The 27,373-nt window shown below is 40.6% G+C and overlaps 1 protein-coding gene across 1 annotated transcript in view; it reads right to left on the bottom strand.

The window, feature by feature from the left end:
* BRINP1 (BMP/retinoic acid inducible neural specific 1) overlaps window positions 1–27,373 on the bottom strand; it is a 183,426-nt gene that overhangs the window by 40,924 nt on the left and 115,129 nt on the right. The window contains exons 4-5 of the mRNA XM_036856811.1: window positions 18,931–19,100; window positions 15,517–15,622 (exon numbers count right to left, since the gene is read on the bottom strand). Coding sequence (XP_036712706.1) covers window positions 15,517–15,622; window positions 18,931–19,100 — 276 coding nt within the window. The remainder of the gene's footprint in view (window positions 1–15,516; window positions 15,623–18,930; window positions 19,101–27,373) is intronic.

The raw sequence follows: 27,373 nt of genomic DNA on the forward strand, positions 1-27,373 counted from the left end.
ATGGGCCTATTTTCACAAATTAATTCTCTTGGAATGCAACCACACAGATTGAAGTATTGTTTACAGCTGCTTTCACATTACAATGGAAGAGCTGGGTAGTTGCAACAGAGACTGTGTGTGACCCACAAAGCCTAAAATATTTACCATCTGGCTCTTTACAGAAAAAGTTGGCCAGCCAGTGTACTAGTTGATCATGAAGATTCTTTCAACCTTGATTTTCTGAGTCTATTCTGTGCTGGTCTTATTTCAATTATTAAGCAAATAGGCATCTATTAGGTGCCGGGTACTCTTTCAGGCACTGGCGAAAAGGCAAGGAACTAGAAACAAAATCCTGGCTCTCATGGAACTTACCCTTCAGTGAGGCAGACAATCAGAGGAGGATTTAAACTGGCAAAGGGGAGTGGGGGCAGGGAGACTTCTAAATGACAATTTTAACTTTGAAAAAGAGAATATGGTCTAAACTATGAAATCGCTAACGATAAGGAGGCTAAAATACTTCTTTTCTCCAACATAATTTTAAAATTCAATTTCATAAAATTGCAACATGAAGATGCCCTTGAAGCTTTAAGAAGAGGCTGAGTCAATTTAAACCTAAGCTTCTTCATAGAATTCATGATAAAAACCAAATGACACCTCTAAGACTCTGTGTCACCTGATCCCTAGATCAGCTGATGTCTGCAGATTCTCTTCTCACCTAACTCCCTTTTTTTGCTACATCCTGTACCACTACCACCTCTGTCCCCCAGATGCACCAAGTTCTCTTTGTTCAAATTTTGGCTCCAGCTCTTATTAACGGCATGACCTTGGGAAGTTAAAACTAAGAGGCTTAACTTCTCTGATTTTCAGTTTCCTCATTAAAGCTTCCCATGTAGGGTTTTTGTAAAAGTTAAATGAACAATTTTATATCTTGATTGTGGTGGTATCTTGATTACATGATTGGATATGTTTGTCATATTCATAGAACTGTTCACCTCAAAAGGGTGACTTTTTCTGGATGTAAATTATATCTCCATGAATGGGAAAACAAAATCAATTATGTAACCCATGTGAAGCTCTTAGTACGTGGTAGTTATCCAACTAATGTCATTTCCTGTGCTCACCCTGTTTTCTATTGCTTTCTCTGGAAGCCTTTGACAATCTGAGGCATTCTCTCTGTGGGCAACCAAAACACCTTGCACATACTCAAATTCTAATAGAACACGTATTGCATCATACTATGTGTGTCTATATTCATGTTCCTCCTGGTCTGTAAGCCCCTTGAAAGCAAGAGGCAGTACCTCATTCACCCTCCACTTCCTTGTTATCTGGCACATTAGTGGGTACGCAGAAAATGTGTTTGAATGAAGGTGAACTTACTTAGAGAGGATGTGCTTCACAGAGGACCGTGCTTCTCTTTTCTGGGCTGAACACAGCCCCCCTCTCGAGCCATCCCTCATGAGCAGGACCTGTGCCACCTTTCCCAACATCATAGCTTGAAACCTGAAGCTACTTTAACTTTAGCTCAATAGTGAAGGGGACAGGTGCTCAGAAACATCGGAGTGAAAAAATGCACAAATTGAAAAAACATCCTAAGAGAACAATGATGCTAAAGGCCTTGACCACTAATTTCAGCACATATTTTGTTTGGGATCCATTGCTACAAATTATGATTCTTGAGAACTATAACTGCCTTTTCATTCTTTCCATGCTATCAAGCACAATACTAGATCACAGTAGGTGTGTAAAAATAAAACTATTCAATTCAGCCACTCTTAGGAAAGTCCTTTCACTCACCATGTTATTGAGGCAGGCACTGCACTAGATGCTAGAGATACAGTAATGAATAAGACGGTTTCTGACCTCAGGGGGCTCCAGTTGGGTAGGAGAACAAAATTCATAAATGTACAATTAAAATAAAATATACACACGTTTCAGCAAAAAGGAATAAAGAAAAGACCTCTACTTTTTTAAGAGTAGAGGAGTTTGGAATAGTTATTGTGGACAGGATTGAACCCAAGTGAAATTATAGTCCAGCATTTGCCAAGTTGTATAACACAGAATCATAGATCTGCAGATGTAACCAAGATCAAATACATTCAGGAAACTCTGTGTATTTAATCCAGCTCTTAGACTCCTAATACACATTAGCCCAGTTAAGGCACTGAGAAGTCCTGCAGTAAATAAGTGTGGTTTATGTTATTTAATCCAGTGTTTCAGTATTATTGAGCTTTTGCTACATTTCTGTTTCCTAACAAACAGCCTCCAAATCCCAGTGGTTTACAACCACAAAGGTTTACTTCTTGCTCATGTTTCATGCTGGCTGGGCTTTGGCTCTGCATCAGATGTCTTCTTCTTTTGGATCTATACTGAAGGAGTGGCCTCTCTCAGGTATATGCCATTCTCATAACAGAGGGAAACACGTAAAAGCCAAGCCAGGCAATGTCTCCTCAAGTGTCTTCTAAGATGAGGCATGCATTATATTCTCTTACATTCCACTGGCCAAAGCAAATCATATGTCCAAGTGCAATGTCAACTAAGTGGGGTGTATACATCTCCCACAGGACAGCATTGCCTGTCACATGCAATGCACTGGTATCTATAATTCTCTCAGGGAAGAGAGCGATGCAATCATGCAACCTACCACAAAATAAACTTATATTTCCACCAAAGCTTATTTTTTAAAATTTAATTGCCATATGATCCAGCAACTCCACTCTTAAGGTATATACTCAAAAGAATTGCACAGAAGTATTCAAATAAAAACTTGAACACACTGTTCATAGAAGCAATATTAACAAAAAGGTGAAGACAACCTAAATGTCCATCAACTTATGAATGGATAAACAAAATGTGGTCTATCCACACAATGGAATCTTAACTCAGCCATAAAAGAATGAAGTACTGTTACATGCTACAACATAGATGAAGCCTGAAAACATTTTGTTACATCAAAGATGCCAGAAACACACACAAAAAAGCATATTGTATGATTCCAATTATATGAAATGTCCAGAATAGGCAAGTCCATAGAGACAGAAAGCAGATTAGTAGTTGTCTGGGGCTGGAGGGAGTGGGGAATGGGAAATTACTTTAATTTTATTACTTTAAATTACCTTAATGAATATGGAATTTCCATTTGGGATGGTGAGAAAGTTCTGGAACTAGATAGTGATGACAGTTGCACAACACTGTGAATATACTCAATGCCCCTGAATTGTGGATTTAAAATGTTTAAAACATTAAACTTTGTGTGATATATATTTTATCACAGTAAAAAATTAAGATTCAAAGCAAATTGATTTGACAGTTCAAATAAATTTAAATCAGTAAATATTTATTGAGCGTATACTACAAACTAAACACTGAAATAAGAAGTGAATAATGAACACATTAAAAAGGATATGATTCTACTTTCAGGGAATTTAATTGCAATTTAGTAGAAATATGAACAATTGTGCACATGAAACAAGGTAGAATGTATCTAGAACACAGTAGAAGTGCATCGAAAGTGCTATATTTGCAGTGCCAAAGAAGAGCTTAATTCTGCCTAAGATGTACTGTGAGGGAAAAAAATAAAGATTGACTTAATAATCTTAAAAAATAAACAGGTACCGTGTTTGAAGAGAGTCAATGTATAAATTTCCATGGGTGATTTATTTAGGTTTTGGCCATCCTGACGCCTGATTTGTGTACAATCAGAGATCAACAAGGAATCGAGTGGGGTGTGGTGGTTAAAGTAGGTCAAACTGTCACACTGATCACGGATCAGTCAGGAGTTCCATGCTGCACACTCGGCCACAAGTTTATTGAAAGATATAGCCCCACGTGACCACATACCAAACGATAAGTCTTCTGATATTCCCTCCGCTCAACACCAGCTTCTGCTCCATTAGCATTTCCACCTCTTTCTGTACAAGTCTGAGTCTTGAGTCACCAAATTATTCCAGATTTCCCCCGGTCAGAGGCAGCCCTTTTTATAGTCATCTATACCTGGAATGTTGCGAGGCTTTCGTAATCGTCTGTTATAAAGGTATTTGATCTTTCTGGTTCTGGATTCTTTTCAGAGTATGAGAATAGCTATGGAAATGGCACACCTACGCACATCCACAAGTTGGCAAGTAATTTTAGGAAAATCATAGACTTTCTAAAGTAAATAGCAGAACCTATCAGCACATAGAAAGCGCTATACAACTACCTCCTCCAATAAAAACCATGATTATACGTTCCAGGTTGAGACACAATATGCTACACACTTTAAGAGCACTGGCATTGAGTGGGCCTGTGTTCAAATTCTTGCTCTGCTGGCTACAAGAGCGTTACTTAACTTCTGTGAGCCTCAATTTGCAAATCTGGAAAATGGGTCTGTGTTGAGGTTTCTGAGAGATTAATATAAAGGAATGAGCTGTATACCTGGCACATGAGAACTATCCAGGAAATCATAGCTATTATTTTGTATCAGCCCTCTTGGGTTTTAGGTCAGGTGCTTTCAACGTATTTTTCAGATAAATGCAGAACCATGACTCCGAGGCAGTGGTGTTTTTATTCCCATTTATTAGAAGACCTAGAGAAGCCCAGAAAATTAATTAACTAGTCCAAGGACTTATCACTATCACATGTGCTCTCGGACACTCCCTATTTGTTCTCTGACTGAGTTTTAATTGCTATCTTCAATCCACTTCCTAAGAGGAGCTTCACTTCTCACAAGGCAGGGAACATGATGCTCCTTGGCTCATAAAGGAAAACCAATATTTGGAGTCAAGCAGTTGGGTGGAAGTCAGCAATCCCATTTGTCGTGAAGGTGCTGCTCTTTTATCCAACAGGCTTTACAGACAGAGTCACAGGAAGATGGAAACACGGATTCCCCTCAGTGCCTCCTAGGCCCCTGCTCATCGACAAGAAGGGCCTTATATGTCCATGCCACTCTCTCACTTTGTCCCAGCTTACCCTTCCCCCTCCCCATATCCTCAAGTCCATTCTCTAGTAGGTCTGTGTCTTTATTCCTGTCTTGCCCCTAGGTTCTTCATGACCCTTTTTTTTTTCCCCTTAGATTCCATATATATGTGTTAGTATACTGTATTTGTTTTTCTCTTTCTGAGTTACTTCACTCTGTATGACAGACTCTAACTCCATCCACCTCACTACAAATAACTCAATTTCGTTTTTTTTATGGCTGAGTAATATTCCATTGTATATATGTGCCACATCTTCTATATACACTACCAAACGTAAAATAGATAGCTAGTGGGAAGCAACCGCATAGCACAGGGAGATCAGCTCGGTGCTTTGTGACCACCTAGAGGGGTGGGATAGGGAGGGTGGGAGGGAGGGAGATGCAAGAGGGAAGAGATATGGGAACATATGTATATGTATAACAGATTCACTTTGTTATAAAGCAGAAACTAACACACCATTGTAAAGCAGTTATACTCCAATAAAGATGTTAAAAATAAATAAATAAATATTTAAAAAAAAAAAATAAATAATGTGTTTATAAAAAAAAGAAGGGCCTTAGTCGCAAGCTGTTGCCTGTGACCCCGGGCTAATTCTTAATGAGGATTCAGCCCGAAGCTGCCGACTAGAGCAGGCTCTGGCAACAATCACTCCGCCTTCCACTGGGGTCACAAGGCCACGTGGGGTGACGGGGCTTCATGAAAAGAAGGCCTGATGACGTTCCTTCCCCTCTTCCTCGGCTACTGCAGCTGGGCAGGGACTTGTTCCCATTCTACCCACATCTAGAATGTGTTGTGCTGACTCAAGGCTCCCTGAGAAAAGTAATCACGGATCCCAGGCGGCTAGGAACCAAAAACCGGGGGATCTTGGGAAAGTGACTTCACCTCTTGGGGCCTCAGTTTCTTCATCTATGTAATGGGGAGCATGATCCCCATCTCTTAGCTGGTGGGAGGGATAAACTGGCTCATGGATATAAGCACAATATGCCTAAGAAGGAGTAACAGCTCAAAATAACGTTAATTTTAAACAGTTCAAATACTCTGTTCCCCTCTCTCTATTACTTGTTGCAAGAGGATTTTAAAAATCATTATCTTCACTCCATTTATAACGCCTGGCTACGGAGGAAAGGGATTATTGATTCTACTTCTCTTCCTCATCCTCCCTCTGCTTTTCCTCTACTTCCTCCTCTATCCCCTCCCTCTCTTCCTCTCCCGCTCCTCCATCCTTTACTCTTCCACTCCCTTTCCCCTTCCTCTTTCTCTCCTTCCCCCATCCTCCTTCTCTTGTCCCTGTAACGCCAATCCTATGCAAAAATCTCAATTCAGCAAACACATATTGAGCCCCAATGTCCACAGCATTCTGTTGAATACAATGAAACACAAAGTTGGCAAAATCCCATCCTTAACGAGGCCAATCATCAAATCTAATAGAAGAGGTAAAACCCAAATGCAAAAGAACATGTTGCAAGGTGAAGTTTTAAAAAATGCTGTACAAGAGGTCTTAAAGAGGCTTCTCAGAAGAGGTGGCATTTGGAGGAGTAAAGGGGCATGACTCTTGCCTGAAAGATGGACACATCCAACGCAACAGAAAAGGCACATGCACTTTGAAGAATGCTATCCACGCAAGAAGGCTCCTGGCATAGAGTAAGCCCTCAGGACATTGTCCTTAGGTTGAACTGGATCCAGCATGATGGAGGATGAAAATCGTAAGAATTCAGAGAAAGGAGCTCACTATAGGCTGGGTGATTTATTCATTTAATTATTTATCCATTCATTTATAAATTCATTTAACAAATACCTTCTGATCATTCTTTATGCACCAGGTTCTATACATCACGCTAGAGATAGAGATGGCTCTTACCAGTGAGGAATTTATACTCCAACTGGGGAGTCAGATTAATAATAGGATGATTATACTATTGCATGACAAATCCTAGGGAAGAAGGTGGGCAGGGTGTCTAACAACCAGGGCAGAAGTATTAAGAGACGTTTTCCTGGGAGAGGTGAAAGTCCAGGAACTGGAGAGATGATGTACAAAAGTTTGAAGCAATAAAAAAACAAAAAAAGATGCCTGTAGTAAAATGTAAGAAACTCCACAGGCCTGGAGTAAGGATATAGTATGTATTGGATGTTGGAATATGACAAAGCCCAGAAAATTGGCAAGAGTTTGATTATGAATAGCCTGGTGCCCAGGTCTATTCCTTATACCCATATCAGAGATTGTGAAGGGTTTTAAGCAGAGAAGTGACAGTATTTGATTTGATTTTAAGAAGAGCACACTGGCTGCTTCAATGGGGATGGACCAGCAGGAGTGATTAGAATCAAGGAGGCTGGTTTGACAATCACTGCAATGATCCAGGAAAGAGAGAAATGATGACGGGAGGAGGTGAGCCAAGACAGGGGTAAAGAAGGAAGGATTTCTAATGAGGGGATGGATATTAATGCTGGGTATGGAAAGACGGACTGAACTCAATAAAAGAGAGAAGGGAAGTCATTTAGGGCGTGAAGAGATTCTGAGTGCATAAGTGATAGGAGATAGAGACTGGTCTGGAAGAAGCTGAGGTTTCAAGAAGAGACACAAGGAAAGAAAAGAAGGGGTAAGGGGGAGGAGGAAGAAGGAGGGATGAAAGAAGAAGGAGAAAGAGGAGGAGATATAATTTAAGATCAACAAGTGAAATGGGCCATTTGAACGTGAATATTAGGAGGAGGCTTTCAAAACACAGCAGAGTCTCGGGTGGCCTCTCTGGAGGTGCAGAGTGTAGATGATGCCTGGAGTCTTTCGTCCCATATCCCCTCACTGCCTAGCATCCCATCTTTTCAAGATCTTGACTGTACTCTTGTCCATCTTTCTCTTTTGGAAACTGAGAGTGGGTTAGTGACTTCACTCCTTTTTCACTGAGGAAAACACTATGTGTCATTGAATCTAAGATGCCATTTATTGTAAAACATATCATTGTTTTGCATACACTAAGAAAAAAAATAACCTGCCAATTAAACTATGACATACCATCAGTTATAAGAAACATTCTAATTTCAGAGATATTCAAATCTGAAAAATCTTGTAACACATCTATGAAAAGTGATCAGAAGTAAAGTTTAAGAGAATGGTCCCATTACCACAACTGTGAATTGTACCCACCCCACCTATGGGTCCATAGGTTCTCCTTCCCTTCACTCTGTATGAACTTGCAGGAGCTCTTATCTAAGGCAAATAATTCCAGTCATATACAAGATCCTATTCACTCTTCCCTGCTCAACTATGACCCTAAAATAATCCCTCTTACTCACAGAATCAATGTTTCCCTCTCTGAAGAATAAGTCCCATCAGCATATAAAAGTTTTGTTGCTTCTATGTTAAAAGAGAAGAAAAACTCATGCACTCCACGTCACCTTCTGCTACTGTGCCATTCACTGCAAGATTCCTCCGTAGAGTTTGCTAAACCCCTACCTTCACTTCCTCTCTTCTTATTTTCTCTTGAACTCACTCTACTCAGGCTTCCACTCCCATAATTCCATTGAAGCATCATTGTTAGGGTCACCCATGACCTCCATGTTGCTAAGCCCACTACTCTGTTCTCATCTTCATCTTACTCATCCTATAAGTGGCGTTTGACACAGTTGACAACGACCTCTGCTTTGAAAAACATTCTTCCCTTGGTTTCCAGGATACCACACTCTCTTGGCTCTCATCCCACGACACTGCCACCCGCACCCCTGGCCACTTCTTAGCTTCCTTTCCTTGTTCCTCATTAGTATGCCTTTACCCCAACTCTTCAATATTAAATTCCCCATGGCTCAGTAACTGGATTCCTTCTTTTCTCGATCTACACTCTTCTCCCAAGGTAATCTTGTCCAATTTCATATCATTAAATATCATCTCTATGCTAATTTATATCTCTGTTCTCTCCCCTGACTTTCCAAATGTCCACTCAACATTGACATTCGTATATATAAGATACTTCTCAAACCTAGGTTCAAACCCAATTAGGTTCGAACCCAATTCCTCATATCCCATCAGAATGGATCCCTCCCACAGTATTCACCACAGCAGTAAGGCAATTCCATCATTGCTGTCGCTCAGGCAAAACTTTGGGAACATCCTCGGCTTCTCTCTTTTTCTCACAAGCATTTTCTCAGTCCATTGCCAACTAATGTCAGCACTACTTAAAAATATATCCACAATCCGATCACTTCTTACAACCCTCATTGCCACTGTCATGGTCCAGGCCGCCATTTTCTCTCACCTTGATAAACACTATAGCCTCCAAGCTGGTTTCTCTGTATGTGGTCTTGCCCTCTACAGTTCTTTTCTACATAACAGTCATAGTAATTCATGTAAAATGTAAGTCAGCTCCAGTTACTCCACTGCCTGAATTTCCAGTGGCTTCTCATTTCATTCAGAGTAAAATCATGGAAGTCTGTTCCATGGTCTACAAATTTCTAGATGACCTATTCCCACACTATCTCTCTGATTGTAAAGAAAATATATTTCTTTCTTTACTTGTTTCTTTCTTTCTGCTCCCCCAACACCCACACACAAAATATAAACTCCAAAATGATTGTGACTTAGCTTATTCACGTGTCTACATCCCGCTCTTAAAACAATGTCTGACATATAGTTGATGTTCAATAAATATCGCTAAATGAATAAGTGAATGTGTGAATGAATACATTTCTGGATTATCCCTAGATTTCAGCAAAGTATTTTCTCCGCGTCTGTTTCCACTTCAGTGAGCTACAGAGGCAGAGGTCTGCTCTCCGTACATCCATCTCACCAGATGGATACTAGATTAAATCACATGACAATGTCGGTAAAACACTCAATGGGCTTCTTGGAGAAAGAAGGATAAAAATAAGAAGTTATCATTATGCCACTAGCATTATTACAGCTAGTTTAGTTCGGTGGTTGCTGCTTTGACTACTAATAGCCTCTGTTCATTTCCATGATCCTTTCTTCCTCATTTTGAGTCTCCTTCTCCAATCTTCCTCTTTCTGTTTCCTATTTCCCTCCATCTTTGCCCTGTCTTGTGAACCTTTTATGAAACACCACAAAGTGAATGTCATTAGACTGTCATTCATATCATCCTCAATCTACCCAAATAAGCCTCTGCAGAATCTCACGCCAGCCTCATTCAGAGGCTTTAGGAGGGGAATAGAGGAATACAGAGCAACCCGTTTTGAGAAGGAGAAACTCTGAAGTCAGGTCGGGTTAAAATTCTGGCTCAATCACTTATTAAGACACCTCTCTCAGCCTCAGTTTTCTCACCTGCAAAATGGGGATGTTATTTATGCCTTCCTTATAGGAATGCTATGAAGATTAAAAATGCAATAAATCCAATTATACAAAACAAATAAATAAGAGTTAAAATAAAAACAAATACATAAATGTAAATATAATAAAAATAAATTAACACAGTCCCTGGCACTCAAGGAAGTGTTTTATAAATAGTATCTATTATTTCTGGTTCCTCCACCCCTCAGTCCATGCAGTTTCCCTTCTAGCTGGGCTGGATCACCTCCTGATCATTTGTCTCTGCTTTATTCATGTCTTCTCTTTGCAGAGGATGTGAAGATAGAGCACATTATTAAATAAATTTTTAATAGCTGCATATTGTATACACAGAAATGTATACATATAAATCTTGTGTGTACAGCTGCATGAATTTTCACAAAGTAAACACATCCATGTGTGGCTACTGCGATCAAGAAACAGAACATTACTAAGACTCCCAGAAACCTCTCTCATCTCTCTTCAGTCACTTCCCCATTCCTCCTCCACAAAGGTTAATGCTCTTTGGAATTCTAAAGCAATGTATTTGTTTTACTGTTTCTGAGCTGTGTAAGAATGGAATCATACAGCATTTCCTCTTTCGTGCCTGGCTTCTGTTATTTAATGTTGCATTCATGAGATTCTTCTATATTTTTGCATGAAAGGGTAGTTGATTCTTTCTCATTTCTGTATTGTAGCCCATCATGTGAATGTATGATAAGTTATTTACCCATTTTTTTGTTGATGGGCATTTGGGGCTATTTCCATTTGGAGGACTATTTTGAACAAAACTCCTATGAACATTCATGGTTTTTGGTGAACAAAGGTAACATTTCTGTTGGGCATATTCCTAGGAGTTGTAATTGTTAGGTCATAGGGTGAGGACATATTGAGTTTTCAGTAGAAGCTGCCAAAAAGAGTTTTCCAAAGTGGTTGTACTAATTTATTCTCCCAGGAGCAATGCATGTAAGTTCCCAGTGTTCAACATTGTCACTCCTTGATACTGTCAGATTTTTCAGATGAGCCAGACTGATTGGTGTGTTATGACACTGTTTTAATTTACATTTTCTGAGGACTAGTAAAGTTAATCACCATTTCAAATATTTATTAGCCATTTTGATATTCTTGTTTGCGAAGCGCCTGTTCATGCCTTTTACCCATTTTCTTGTCTTTCCGGATTGTCTGCCTTTCTCTTATTGGTTTTAGAGGCTATTTACATATTTTACACATGAGTTCTTTGTCAGATACATTTATCGCCAATATTGCCTTCCAGTCTGTAACTTGCCTTTTCATTCTATGAATAGCATCTTCTGATAAACAGAAATGCTTAATTTTAAAGTAGTCCAATTTATCAATCTTTTTCTTTTACTTAGTGCTTTATGTATGCTACTGAATAAATATCAGCCTACCCAAAAGTCATGAGATATTCTTCTGTCTTATATTTAAGAAGTTTTTTTTGTTTTACCTTCCACCAGGAGAATATTTTTCCTCCTTTCTGTTTCCTCTACCTAGACAGATAGAATGGATTACCTCCTTTTCCACATCTCTGTAATAGTACACATTACTTTTACTAGCTCTACTACATTATACACTACCTTGAATCGTATGTATTTTCCTGTCTGTCGGCTCTATCTTATTCCCACTCTCCATTCACTCAAATACCTAAATCTTTCATGGTCTTCTCACTAAATCCTGGTAATGACACCTCCTAAGTAACTCCAAAATTGGTCTGTTTCTCTCCATCCCCACTGTTGCTTCCATGGTTTCAGTCTGTGACATCTCATCTTGAATACTGCAGTAGCCCTTAACTAACCGGTCACCAACCTCCAAACTACTCCTCTCTAATTAATTGACCACACAGTAGCCAGAGTGATCTTCCAAAACATTAATCTCTTCCTGCTACTTTGTTTTTTAAAACCCTTTTATGGTTCCCATTACTCTCAAATTAATATTCAACTCATTAATGTGCTACAGAGGCCTTCTAGGATATGACATATTATTTTGCCTTTCTCACCATTGATATCTCTGCTTTAATCTCTTAAGATCTTTTCAATTTCCTTGAATGCCATTCACTAGGACTCTGCTCCATAGCTATGTCCCTGCCCCCTTCTTCACTCTTCAGGTCTCATTCTGTGCATCTTTTTATCAAGAAAACTTCCCTGATTCTCCAGTAGGTGAAATCTCCATACTACAGGGTATCAAAGAACCTTCACAGTTCTTTTCCATCCAAACTCATCGCACATTATTATTTGTCTAAACCCATGTTTTTTGATAGAGTGTATATTTCCTTGGGGCAAAAAGTATGTCTGTCTTGTTCACCACTGTTTTCTGTGCCTAGCTCAATGCCAACATAAGTTCTTGAAAAATATTTGAATTGAGTTGAACTGATTTGTGCTCATATGCCCAGGATCTAGCACTGAATTTGGCACATAGTCAGTCTCGATAAAGGTTTGGTGATTCAGCATCTTCCTAAGCATCAGTATCAATTCCATCACCAACACAGTGGAATGATGATTAAATAGTTTCTATAGGGGCTTCCCTGGTGGCGCAGTGGTTGAGAATCTGCTTGCCAATGCAGGGGACACGGGTTCGGGCCCTGGTCTGGGAGGATCCCACATGCCGCGGAGCAGCTGGGCCTGTGAGCCACAACTACTGAGCCTGCGCTTCTGGAGCCTGTGCTCCGCAACAAGAGAGGCCGCGATAATGAGAGGCCCGCGCACCGCGATGAGGAGTGGCCCCTGCTTGCCGCAACTAGAGAAAGCCCTCGCACAGAAACGAAGACCCAACACAGCCATAAGTAAAATAAATAAATAAATACTTCCTTTAAAAAAAAAATAGTTTCTATAACATCCCTACCAAACGTCACCAACATATAACCCTAATAACAAGAGAGTCACTATATACTTCAGCAGGACATTCCAGGTTTGGACATGAATGTGCATTAGAAGATCTATTTTATACTGAGTTTAAACTGAGATCTAGTTTAAACCTGGGATCCTTGTAGTTTCCTACATGTAGATCAGGTTTGCCCCATTTTATCCATATTATTGAATTTGACTAACTTTTCTGCAAGACAGCCCTTTAGGTATCCACAGACACATCCTTTTGCTCCAAGTCCTCCTTCATCAGTTATGTACTATAAGACACTCTCCTTCAGTTTCTTGATGTCCCTCTTGAAATGTGTTGCCCACACTTGGACCCAATCCTCCAGGTGTGCTCTGACCAATCTAGAACAGAACAAAGCTGTCATGTCCTTCTTTTGTGTGAATAACCATACTGCTAATAATGTAACCAATGGCAGATCTGGGTTTTAGGACTGAGGCTTAGGCTACAGGTGCTTAATGAGAAAAGGAATTCAAAATTACATGTGAACATGAATATGTAGAATGAGAAAATTTAGGGACTTAGAAGGTGAGGGAGCCCTGGATCTTAAGCTTCCTTAGCTTCACTGTAAATCAGCTTCTAAATGGCCCTAAGATCTTAATAAATTCCTAGTGACATCCTGTTAATCCTGACTAAATTTACTCTGATTATAACTCACCTCCTACATGCACAGCAGGGTGATCAGACACAGACCGGAGCCATACTTCCTGGGTTCAAACCCTGCTCTCACTCCACAAGCTCACTGTAGGCATCCCAGGAGCTAATATTGAAAATCCTGGAGCACCCAAGGTAGGTCTGTCTTCCTTATTCATTTCTTATCAGGCATTACCAAACTCATGTCTACTCTTTTGTCTACTAAAGGGGTGTAGGATTATTCTTCATGTATTTGAGGTTTTGTTTTGTTGGCTTTTGTTTTAACACTAAACCACTCTCTTGGCCTGAATTTTCCTGATGGGTTTTCATTCATTGCTCCCAAGTGACACTACCAAGCTTGTTCTGTACCACTTTCCAGCCATCTTCTATAACAGGAGCATGAATCAAAGAGTTGCCAAGGAACCAGAATATAAAAGTCATATTAGGCTCTGTTTAGCTCGACCTGCCAATCTCAACCCAACTTTCCTCCCACTGACATTCAGAATCACCTTTATCAGATACCTTTCTAAAAGGTCACATTCTTAGTTCGCTCAGAGTTAAAGCATATGCCATTTTTTATGACTACAAAGTTAATACATGATCATTATAGAAAAGTTAGAAAAGGAATTGGCAGACTAAAATAAATCATCTCTAACCTAATCATCCAGAAGTAACCTCTTTTAACATATCGCATAATTCCTTGCAATGTTATTTTTCCTTATCCTTTTACATTAAGATCATGCCATACATTCAGTCAGAAACCATCCACTTTTTAATTAACATTATAGTAAATCATTTTCACGTATCTTGAAAATTCTTTATAAACAACATTTTAGCACCTGCCTAATATTATGTTGTATGGATGCTACATAATTCATTTAGTCTCCTCATGTGGAAAATTGAGCTCCTTACGTTGTTTTTTTCTTTGCTATTATAAATTATGCTTTTTAAAACAGCACTATCTATACTTAAAGTCTTATCATTTTTCCCCCTACAATCTCCCCTCCTCTTTATGATGAATGAATCAGGATAAAATGACTATTTTAAAGAGTATATTTTCTTCAAGGTCTTGAGTATATATGGAGCACATAACATGTGCCTGACATATAACAGATAATAAACAAATACAAATATGTATGTATTTCAACAAATTAATCCTTAGAATTGTTGCAATTTCACTAGCCATGCCTAAGAGTATCTGTCTTTCTATATTCCAGCCAGCATTGAATGTTCTCATTTGTAAACTCTGCTAAAAGCACACACACATATACACAAATACATATGGGTGTATGAATATACTGAAGACCACTAATGATTTATTTTTATTTGTTAATAAGGAGAAGGAAGTTTACATAGAACCAAAAATTCTATAAAATGCCCTATAGTTCTTGGAATTCAAATAATATCTGCCAAAATACATTGAGAATCAAACACAATAATGTAGGAAATTCAGAGGCTATGATATGAAACTTTAATATATATTAGATCTGGAACATCTATAAATAACATTGTTTAGACATTTTCATCAAAATAATCAGAAAAAGCTCACATTTCCATACTTTATATCTGAAAACTAATTAATAACCATGAATTTAATGTCCCATATATGTTAAAATTTTTAGAAAGACATCATATCATAACTGTCTTAATTTGCATATTTTTATTTTTTGTTGGTTTCTCTGCCTTTCATCTTAGTTTTCATTCTCCCTCCACATCATGCCTCCTGATACCCTCTCATCCCTCCTCCCCCAGGCTTCTCTCTCCTCCCCCTCTCTGTTCCCATCATTTCCACTGACATCCTACCTTGAAGGTGCAGTTTGCTCTCCGTGCTTTGCAGAAGGACGGAACTCACAGAGTCCAGATTGTCATAGCTGTTACAGCCCAGAGGCCCAGTGCGTGTCTCTGTGACCTGGAGGGGACATCAAGGGTGACAGATGTGAGACAGATGCCCTTGTCTGGGACAGATCCTGCAGAGTCAGCCCCCAGCAGAGCTCAGGCAGCAGAGAAAGCCTGACCTGAGCCAGTGGCCACTTCTTGAGCCCCTTGCCTGTGTCAAGGACCATGCCTGACTGTTGCCAAGCAGACAACGGGATAGCAGGGCAACCGAGCAGACTGGAACCAGGACGCCCACGTTCTATCCTTGGTTCTCACTGCCCAAAGCCATTTCAAGTATTATATGAACTAAAAATAAGTGGAAACACTATAGTGTATTTGAAAAGCATGGGCTTTGGAATTAGGAGAGTCAGTGTTAAATCCTGGCTGGGCCCTTTATTTGCTGTGTGCCCTCAGGCAGTCACTTCTCTAAGCTCCTGCAACCTGAAGTTGGTAAATCCTTCCAGGAAGGTGGTGAGACTAAACCTGATGGGTGTAAGTGCCTGACACATGGCATATGTTCAATAATTGACATCTTATTACCAGAGTCTCTATAAATTGTAACGTGCATTATCGATGAGTACATATGCATTATCATTAGGCAAGAACAATAAAATTATTCCCATTTTCCAAAAAAAAATTAGCAAAGAGCACAGTCAGCTCCACTGCAGAATGGTCACCCCAGTCCTCTGGTGGTGTGTTTCTAAAACACTGTGTTAGAATAACTGAGGTGGTGGACAATAGGGAAACAGCTATTCTAAAAGATAACCTTGAAATATGAATGGTTTAGTATGTAAAGTGGTTTCTTCATGTCTTTAGCCCTTACTTTCCATTATTTAACACAATCACTTGTAGGCTTGTTTTGAGGTTTGCATCCAGCTGTAAGGACACAGCACTGACTGTTGTCGGGAATGATGACTTGGGAAATAGTCACACAGATCTCCCAATGCCAGCTCTGCCCCTGTCCAGCAGCAGAGCCTTGGATCACTAACTCCCCTTTCTAAGCCTCAATTTCCGCATCTACACAATGTCAGTAATACTGTTACCCACCCTAACAGTAAAGGGATCATATTTTTGAAGTATCTAGCACTTAGGAAACAGTACAAAAATGGAAGGTTATTAGGCTTTGCTTTTAAAAAATAATTTATTCTTTTTTGTGTACAGAATAATGACATCATTATTGTTAAATGAGATTCAAAACTACCAATCCATCTTGCTAAAGATGCTCAGGAAGAGAAAACCACGGGCAAAACTTCCCCACCTGGGTCAGCTGCTCATCTTAGACAAAGCTGGCAGGGAGACCAATTCTAGCCAGTTGGGTCTTGAGGTAGCGTCAAGAAATGGCTAGAAAAATCCAAGTGCCAGATTGAGTGTCGAGGATGGTGCCATTGCAAGAACGGCTTCTTGAGTGGCCTGTGTGCAATTTCTCTAAGAAATTCCTCGTAAGGAGGCACACTGCACTTCCGGGATGCACAAAAGAGGATTACCTTCTGACAGAGCTTCAGTATCTCAATTCCGCATCCCATCCCGCGTGGAGGGAACCATTTGGTGATAATGCAAACCAGGCCTTTGCTTCACTCAGACTCCGATGACTTCATCAAGCTCCGTCTCTCGGCGCTGAGTTCCCTAACACCATAATCCCCCCAATACAGGCGATCCTTCTCGGATAAGCTGGCTCTTTGTTGATCTGATTTATTTCTCCCCTTCCTCCCTCCCTCCTCAGCAAGTCTCTCCCCTCCCACATTTTTTCTCTTCCCTTGGTCAGTTTCTGACTCATCTGCCTGACTTCCACCAACACTCCCTGGCAACCCCTCATCCCTTCACACACACACACTTTTTCCCTAGAGATACCTTTTAAAGTCTTGATATAAGACTAGGTCTGCATTTTATTCAGAAGAAAGATGCTCAGGAAGAGAAAATAGACTGAATGATGAGAGGTAAAATGCGGGTATAATCTGGTTTAAGAAACTTTGAGATGCAAAAAAATCTTCATTGAAACCCTCCAAAGAACTAATCCTTTTTTATCAAAAATGTCCTCCTTTATTCTCTTTATAAAGGTAATCCTTGAATTTACTGCATTTAAAGTGGAATTTTTTTAAGTACCTGTGCTCTAAGGCATTGAGTTGAAAGTCCACAGCTGCTCTTACCAATGTGGCTATTTAAACTTAAATAAATTAAAAAAAAAAAACCTTACAAATTTAGTGTCTAAGTAGCCACATGTCACATGCTCCATAACCCCATATGACTAGTGGCTCCTGTCTTGGCCAGCACAGATACAGTCTCTCCATTATCTTGGAAGGGTCTATTGGACAGCGCTGGGGTAGATGAGCATGGGTCGGCACATGACAGACTGCCTGATTTATAAATAAAGTTTTATTGGAACACAGCCATGCCCATTTTTTACACACTGATTGTATGGCTGATTTTGTGCTATAGCAGCACAGTTGAGTTGTACTAATACCGATCATATGACCTGCAAATCTTAAAATATTTATTATTGACCCTTTACAAAAAATACTCGTGGATCCCTGGTCTAGAGAGTAGAGTTCTAGCCCCTGTTAATGTACTGGCTAGGTGTGTAACCCTGAGCAGAAGTCTTTAACCCTTGGACCTGAGTGTTCCCATCTGTAAAATGGGGAGGGAGGATGAAAAACACAGGTGTTAACCAATTACTGACCTAGGCATAATCTGACTCTTGAGAGCTCTGTGACCTTTCAAAAATGATTTACCCACTGTAGCCTGTTTCTTCATCTAGAAAGGGAGGCTGGAAATCATCCACACAGAGCTTTAAGAGTGAAGGAGAGTAAGCTGGGACAAAGTGAGAGAGTGGCATGGACATATATACACTACCAAATGTAAAATAGATAGCTAGCGGGAAGCAGCCGCATAGCACAGGGAGATCAGCTCGGTGCTTTGTGTCCACCTAGAGGGGTGGGATAGGGAGGGTGGGAGGGAGACGCAAGAGGGAGGAGGTATGGGGATATATGTATATGTATAACTGATTCACTTTGTTATACAGCAGGAACTAACACACCATTGTAAAGCAAGTATACTCCAATAAAGATGTTAAAAAAAAAAAAAGAGTGAAGGAAAGTACTATGGATAATTATGCCATGATTACAGCCAGGGCTGCCCCAGGAAATCAGTACATGTGGTCACCTTAATGACAATGCTCGGGATATTACGGGGCACTTGACAACCTCAGGCAGAGTGGTTGGCAGGGGGGCACTGTTAGCTCCCTGGGTCAGAAGCCAGGGATTTCATCTGCCCATTGACTCGCAGACTACCTTTGTGCAGTGCTGTTGTCTTAAGAGCCTGCCACCCGAAGCCACCCTCAAGCCGTACCTTGATTGCTCCAGTTGATATCTGGATCTCATGGAGCCTCCTCATGGTGCCATCACGGTCGACAAAGTAGGACGATGCCAGCTGGTGCAGAGCTTCAACACTTTGAGTGGCATTCCCTGACTTCCTGTCCAGGCGACTTTTGTCCATGTACATGGTCAAGGCCTCCTCCCCTGCACGGAAAAGGAAAGAAGCTCAGGCAGCCCGTTGAGCTTTGGGATGGGTAGAAAGCCTTCATGGCTTGGATGCTGAAAATAGCTTCAGACCTCTCATTAATTTTGCCCAAATTTCCTTCTGCCTCTGAATATCAAGAGCACAATGAAAGCAAGACAGTCCAGAGGTGTCTGTAAGCACCAAGCTCCATCAGGACGAAGATCATGAAAGACTCTTAGTCATCAAGTCCAGCTCTTACTAATCCACTTCATAGTTCTCACCAGCATCATCTCATAACACAACTCACTTCCTCTCTTCAAGGCTCAGCCTTTTCTGTAAAATGATGGACTTGCCATAGATGGTCCCTTCCCATTCCTTTCTTCTCCTCCTCTGTTTCCTCAACATCATCCAATTCCACCTATTCCTCCTCTCATTTCTCCCCTCTCTTCTTCCCTCGTTCCTTCCTCTTTTCCTTTCTCTCTTTCTCCTTCTGCTACCCCTTCCCAGACAGATGGATGTACGGATGAATGGATAGATAAATAGAGATATAGATAGAGAGAGAGGGAGAGAGAGAGAGAGATAAGACATAGTTTAAACACAGATACAGACAGATAGATAGGAAAAACTAAACTGTCAGCCCTGTGAAGTCAGACACTGTCTATATAAGCCACTGCTGTATCCCTTGCACAAAGCCCAATGCTTGGCATACAGTAGATAGTAAATAGTTAATCCATCAATTTTTTTCATTCATTCAATAAACATTTCTTAAGTTACATCTTGGGGAGAGAGGAGATGACATGAAAGATAGGCATAGGGTGGAAGAGACAGACAGAGAGAGAGAGAGAAATAGAAAACCTTATATAATTTACCATGAAGTTTTCCTTAGAAATACATGCATAGATTACTAACAGTACTAACTAATGGTGCATTTTATTTTGGATAACAAGATGTTTCACCAGAACTTCATAAAGGAAGCTCCAGATATGCCACCTAAATAGATCTGATCATTGTACCTCTGGTTTCACTCTCAACTAACTGTGAACTTGGGGACATTTCTTAACCTCTCTGATTCTCAGTTTATTCATGAACAAACTTAGGAGAAGAATAGCACCTACTGCATAGAATAATTAAGAAGAATAAATTAATTAACACATGTAAAGTCCTTATATCGGTGTCTGTTTGTTGGAGCAATCAAAAGTCATCTGGAGTAGTAGTAGAAAGCAGTCTCTAGAACTAGACTGCCTGGACTTGAACTAGCTATGGGAACAAGTTACCTGCACTCTTTATACCAGGGCTCCCCAACCCCGGTCTGCGGTCTGCGGCCTGTTAGGAACCAGGCCGCACAGCAGGAGGCGAGTGGCCGAGCGAGCTCCCCGTCGCTCCCGTCGCTCCCATCGCTCCCCATCGCTCCCCATCGCTCGAGTTACCGCCTGAACCATCCCCCCGCCCCCATCCGTGGAAAAACTGTCTTCAACAAAACCAGTCCCTGGTGCCAAAAAGGCTGGGAATGCTGCTCTACACCGCAGTTTCTTCATGTGTGAAATTGGGAGTACTAACTGTACTTACCTCCTACGGTTGTCATAGGATTGAATCCGTTAATGACATAAAGCACCTGAGCCCTGCCTGGCACATAGTGAGCCCTGAGGAAGGGTTAACCACCGTTATTCGATTACCACAAAATATCAATCATATGAGACTTATCCTTACTTCTAGTCAACCCAGTACAACAGGATAGTCAGAGAACAAACATTACCGATACTTTCTGAGGACAAAAGCCTGATATCTAAGATAACTGAAATTTCTTTAGAACGCTGATGATTTTTGAGTTGAATGGAAAAAACAATTTACTTTCGAAAGAACAGTGGTTATCCTAGGACGTGGGCAAAGTCCTGATCCCTAGGCTAATTCCTCTGCCTCGGACCCCTCCATGACTGCTTCTAGAAAGTGGTTTCATTGTCATTCAGAGTTCTCCACGTACAGCCTCCAGCCTGTCTTTTCAGCCCTGTCTCCCTCCCTGTGTTCCAGCCAAACCATTCCTTCTGCCTCCATGGTTTATTCTTGCCAATTCCTCTCAGGCTTTCCTCAGACTCTTTTTTATTCTGCTTGGAATACCATTCTGTCCCTCCCCTAAATGGTGGACTATTGAAACCCTATCCAGCATTTTGGGACCAATTCAAACATCACCTCCTCTTACTGCCCTGTGTCCTTGACCTGGCATCTCCTATACACTCTTCAGAGCCTGCTCGGCTGGCCATCACCTTACTGGCGAGGTTTCCCCAGCTACACCCTCCCCCCGAGAGAGATGTCATCACCTCCCTCTATCACGCTCTAGTGTGTCCATTACGTTTAGCTCAGCATGCATGCACTGGGTATTCTGTGTGTTCTGAGCACTTTGGCAGGCACTGGGTGACAAATGAATAAGACAGTGTCCCCATTCTTAGAGTCACCCAGTGACTACATGCATGCTGTCCAGTACAGGAACCACTGGCCAAGTGTGGCTACTGAGCATGTGCAATGCAGCTGGTCCAAACTGAGATGCACTGTACCTGTAAGTTACACAGCAGAGTTCCAAGATCTGGAAAATGTAAAAGAACAAAGTAAAATGTCTCATTAATTAATGCATGCTGGAGAGGGTTTGGAGAAAATGGAACCCTCCTACATTGTTGCTGGCAATGTAAACTGATGTAGCCACTATGGAAAACAGAATGGTGGGTCCTTAAAAAACTAAAAATAGAGTTGCCATATGATCCAGCAATCCCACTCCTGGGCATATATCCAGAGAAATCTCTAATTCGAAAAGATCCATACACCCCAATATTCATAGCAGCACTATTCACAACAGCCAAGACATGGAAACAACTCAAACACCCATCAACAGATGTTTGGTTTAAGAAGATGTGGTATAGGATCTTCTTAAACCAAACATAAAACCAAGCCATAAAAAAGAATGAAATAGTGCCATTTGCAGCAACATTGATGGACCTAGAGATTATCATACTAAGTGAAGTAAGTCAGACAGAGAAAGACAAATATTATATGATATAATTTATATGTGGATTCTAAAAAATAATACAAATGAATCTATATACAAAAAAGACTCACAGATAGAAAACAAACTGATGGTTACCAAAGGGAAGGCGGGGGAGGGATAAATTAGGAGTATGGGATTAACAGATACAAATTACTGTACGTAAAATAGATAAGCAATAAGGATTTACTGTATAACACGGAACAATATTCAATATCTTTTAATAACCTATTGAATATAATGGAAAAGAATCTGAAAAAAATGTATATATAACTGAATCACTTTGCTGTACAAAACTAACAGAATATTGTAAATCAACTATACTTTAATTAAAAATAAAAACAGAACTGTAATGGAAAAAAGAAATTAAAATATCATTAATAGCTTATTCGCTACATGTTGAAATGATAATATTTTGGATATATTATGTTAGATAAAATATATTGTTAAATTGATTCTCCTCTTTTTCTTTTCACTCTTAAAAATGTGGTTGAAGGGCTTCCCTGGTGGCACAGTGGTTGAGAATCTGCCTGCCAATGCAGGGGACACGGGTTCGAGCCCTGGTCTGGGAAGATCCCACATGCCACGGAGCAACTGGGCCCGTGAGCCACAATTACTGAGCCTGCGCGTCTGGAGCCTGTGCTCCACAACAAGAGAGGCCGCGATGGTGAGAGGCCCGCGCACCGCGATGAAGAGTGGTCCCCACTTGCCGCAACTAGAGAAAGCCCTCGCACAGAAACGAAGACTCAACACAGTCATAAATAAATAAATAAATAAATAAAAGAACGTGAATTTCTTAAAAAAAAAAAATGTGGTTGAAGAAAATTTTAAATGGCATATGTGACTCACATTTGTGGCTCACATTATATTTCTATTGGACAACACTGGTCTAGGGAGACAGAGACATAAAGGGATCATTTCCATACACACACCAGATGAACAGTGAAGTAGAGGGATGCATGGAGTGGCATGCAGCCTGGAAGAGGGTGCCTGCATCCCTGTGGATAATGTGGGACCCAAGATACTGATGATCTGGTCTCTCCAGCTGCATCCCGTGCCGCTCTCTAGCTGTGCTCTATCCTGCACAAATGTGCCCTATTTTCTTTCATGGTTGGGACTCTGCTGTTCTGTTTTTCTCCTGGCTAACTTCTACTCATCCCTCAGGTGTCACTTAAGACACCTCCTCTGGGTAGCCTTCCCTGAATCCCCCACTGTTTACTTAAACTAAAGTAAGAACTCTAACCACCTGCTCCCACGATCTCTTTTATTTCTCCAATATGTTACCTGTCACATTTCCTGGTGATTTCTTGTTTAATAGCCTCTCTCTTTTACTAGAGGAGAAGCACTGTGAAGTCAGTGAGTATGTAGGAGTCTTTCGTCATTTCACTGTCTTTGCCTAGCACAATATGGGCATATATTATGTGCTTAACAAATGATCAGGGTATGTGTGGGTAAATGGATAAATGTGGAAGTGGTCCAACTCTACGGTGCTTGTTGATTGACTGAAATCTTCCAGTAAGAAGATTCATCATTTTCAAAATTAATCTCTGGGTTCCACATGCCTAGACTCAAGTTGAGTTCAGAATAAAAAACTCATATTTGCACCTTCCCATGAAGTCTTCGCCAGTTATGCAGGAGGACACGATTGTCCATCCTTTGGACTCTGCAGCAACCTGAATAGATTTGGCTTAAAAACGACTTTATATACAATTAGACATTGAGTTCCAGGTGTGGTGAGTGGTGGCCTGGGGCAGGAAGGACTCTGATTCTTCTTTATAACGTTCCCAATGCTTTTCCCAGGTCAGACAAAGAGCAAATGTTCAGTTATCATTTGATGGATAGATGGATGGATGGATGGGGAGATAGATGATTAAATGAATAGGTGAATAGATAGGTGGGTGGAGAGGTAAATGATTAAATAAGTGAATATATGCTAGAAGTTAAAGCCAGGAAGCAGAGGATATAAATATTACAAATGTCAGCTCAGGCTCACCAAGGGGCCTGTGAAAGAGAAGGTGAAACAGACCAGTTCCCTCCGGACTGAGAACTGGAAGAAGCAAACCTTAGATCAAGAGGGGTTAATGGGCTTCTTGCTGCATTATTAAGACTTAATTTCTTGTTTATTAAGAGAACATTCTGTTTAGAGTCGCTTTCCCATTTGGGCATTCCTGCAAATTGCCTCTTCACCCCTTTCCTCAATCTTTCTGTCTCTGGGGGCTTTGTCTCACTCTCTGTAGCACTTCTTTCAGAGGGGAACAAAGTGGGACACATATGAAATGGGGGATGCGGGGGCGAGTCAATCATCTTATCTTTTGAGTCACCTGGGGACACTGTTCCCAGAAGAAGGAAGGGGATGTCTGGATTTCAGGCCTCTGGGGCATCCCTCATCCTTTCCTTCTGAGCCCCTGTGACTTTGTTCTTAGCCTTCCTCTTAGCCAAGGGGAGCTCTCCCAAAATACAGGGTGGGGAATGAGTATACACACAAACATACATTTACACAAGCACAAAAACGTGAATGTTCACACATCAACAGACATTCATGCAATATACATACATTCACATACATGTGCAAACTTACATATACGCATATGTGTACATTGTACCCATATACATGGGTGTAAGATGTATGCGTGTGTGCACTGCATATGTATGTATGTCTGCATATAGATTAACTTTCACGCAAGCATAGGCAGGCATCTGTGCACATCCATCTGTGCAGGGAGACATGCGTTCCCATGCATGTGTGCAAGCTTAGTTGTATATATCACACAGACACCCACCTCCAAGGTGTTTCCTTTAATCCAAAATATGATCTTCAGAGGGACTAAGGGAAATTGCTATCCCTGTATTTATGTGTGTCATTCCAGACCCCAATTTTTTCCCTTTACCACCATCCATAAAAAAATCACTCATACCAATTATTTTGAGTTTAACAGATTTCACCCCAAGAGTGAGGATCCCATGGAAATGTCTTAGATGTCAGCCCTCCTGCCAGCTCCACTTCCTCCTTCTCACTCCGCTTCCTTCCTCTTCCCTAAACACATTTACTTGTCCTCTATGTGACAGTTTAAGAATCATGTTTTGTTGTTTGAGCACGCCCTCAGGAACTCACCTGACACCTCAAATAGCTTATCAAAGCATTTCCTCTAAGTGAATATGGTGTTCTCCTTAGGAAAAAATACAGTGAATACAATTCTCTGCACCTCCTTATATTTAGATGAAAGAACTGATAGCCAGACAGGAAAGTGAATTTCTCAATGTCTTCCATTCATCTAGTGAGTGGTAGGAATGGGTTTTAATCCCAAGTCCCCCAATTTTTTAGTCTCACTAAATGATAACAATAACAATAGTTATAATAAAAACAATAATAATAATAATAGCTAGAACAACAATAGCAATGATTTGTTAGGTGCCAAACACTGCACTAAGCACTTTCAATGCATCATTTTATTTAATCTTCACAATATGCATTAAGTATTAGTATTATCTCTAACCAAGGCTGAAAGTATTGAGTAACCTGCCAAGGTGACCCAAAACTGGTGAGAAACAGGCAATCAAACTCCAGAGCCTGCCTTTGCATGCCCTACAACCTTCCGCCTCCATTCTCTCCCATTGCATGGGAAGGCTCTTAAGAAATACTTTTCCACAAATGAGTGAATGAAGTGATGATGTAAGAAGGACCTCACACAGTTGCTGGGTTGCTGCCACACTGTGTCCATCAACAGTAAATCCCCCACCATCACCCATGTTGAGGATTCAGGGAACATTTAGGGCTTGCTGTCCAATACCGGAACTCAGTCCAAAGCTTTGCATATTTTAAAATATTGTGCTGTAAAAACAGGAGAGGACCAAGGCTCTGTGAATAATTCACCACCTCGCCTCAGAGAAATTAAAAATACATTTCACTGCAAAAGAAAAGTCTGTTATTTGGGGCTTCCGGGGACTTGGACAGAACACAGTTCCTAATGGAAGCACTGCATTGATCTCAATAATTGTTTTTTTCAAGTGAAATGGGAGACGGGGGAAATTTAAAGAAAAGGGTACAGGTTAATGCCACACTCAGTGTAGAAGTGAGTTCATTTTCACTTTACAATAGAGCAGAATTTATACTACATGATTTAACACTCAAATGTTAAAGAATACATGCTGGCTGGTTGGTTGTTGGATTGGGTGGGTTGGCAGGTGAGTGAGTTGGTTAAAGAGATGACAGATGTTGGGTCAAAAAAATAATGCAGGCTTTGTGGACAGAAAACCCTAAGTTAAAAACTTATTTTTGTCACTTATTAGCTATACCTCTTGTAAGTCTCAGCTTCCTTATCTATAAAATGGAGATAATATAACTTAACTTGCCATTTTTTTTTTTTTTTTTTTTTTTTTTTTTTACTATTTGAAATGCATCCTCTTTATTTATTTATTTATTTATGGCTGCATTGGGTCTTCGTTTCTGTGCGAGGGCTTTCTCTAGTTGTGGCAAGCGGGGGCCACTCTTCATCGCAGTGCGCGGGCCTATCACTATCGTGGCCTCTCTTGTTGCGGAGCACAGTAACTTGCCATTTTTGAGGACTAAAGACTATGTACAATGCCTGCTATGAGCAAATACTCAAGAAAGTGTAATAGGAGTAGCTAAGTAGTGGATACGAATGAATGAATGAATTTGCCCAACCAATTTCTCCATCCAAATTCTCCACATCATTGGTCTTCCCTGAAATGCATACCTAGAAAGCTCCACCACCCGCCTCTACCCAGCCAACTCCTACTGAGCTAAACTGCCACTTCCTCCAGGAAGTTTATACTGACTGCTCCAGCTTGTAGCACTCACCCTCCTCTAAAAAAGATCACTTGTTATAAGCATGCCTCAGTCTACCCACCTGCCTTTGTCAGTACAACAATCTTGTTCAGCTGACATGGGCCTTATCTAAATGCATAACTTTGCAGCTCTCTGAGCAGGTGGCATGGTGCTCCACCACCAAACGGGCTTTCTCAAAATTCAGTGGACTTAGTCATTGTGGCAGAAAACTGATGGCCAAAGGACTGTAGCTCATTATATAAAATGATGCATGTGGGCAAGGTCCATAGCATCTAAGTGCACTAGTCTCTACCATTTCCCATTTTCTTTGCATTTCTTTCCTTCCTTTTATCCTCGCCTCTTATCTTCACTCCCTTAAAGATGAACTGGACATGATGGGGAGGGATGGGTAAAGCTGAGCTGGGTGGAGCAATTAGTCTGCTTTCTTACTAATCTACTCCAAACCCATATAAGATACA

This window comes from Balaenoptera musculus, chromosome 6, assembly GCF_009873245.2.
Source record: "Balaenoptera musculus isolate JJ_BM4_2016_0621 chromosome 6, mBalMus1.pri.v3, whole genome shotgun sequence".
Taxonomy (NCBI): Eukaryota; Metazoa; Chordata; class Mammalia; order Artiodactyla; family Balaenopteridae; genus Balaenoptera; species Balaenoptera musculus.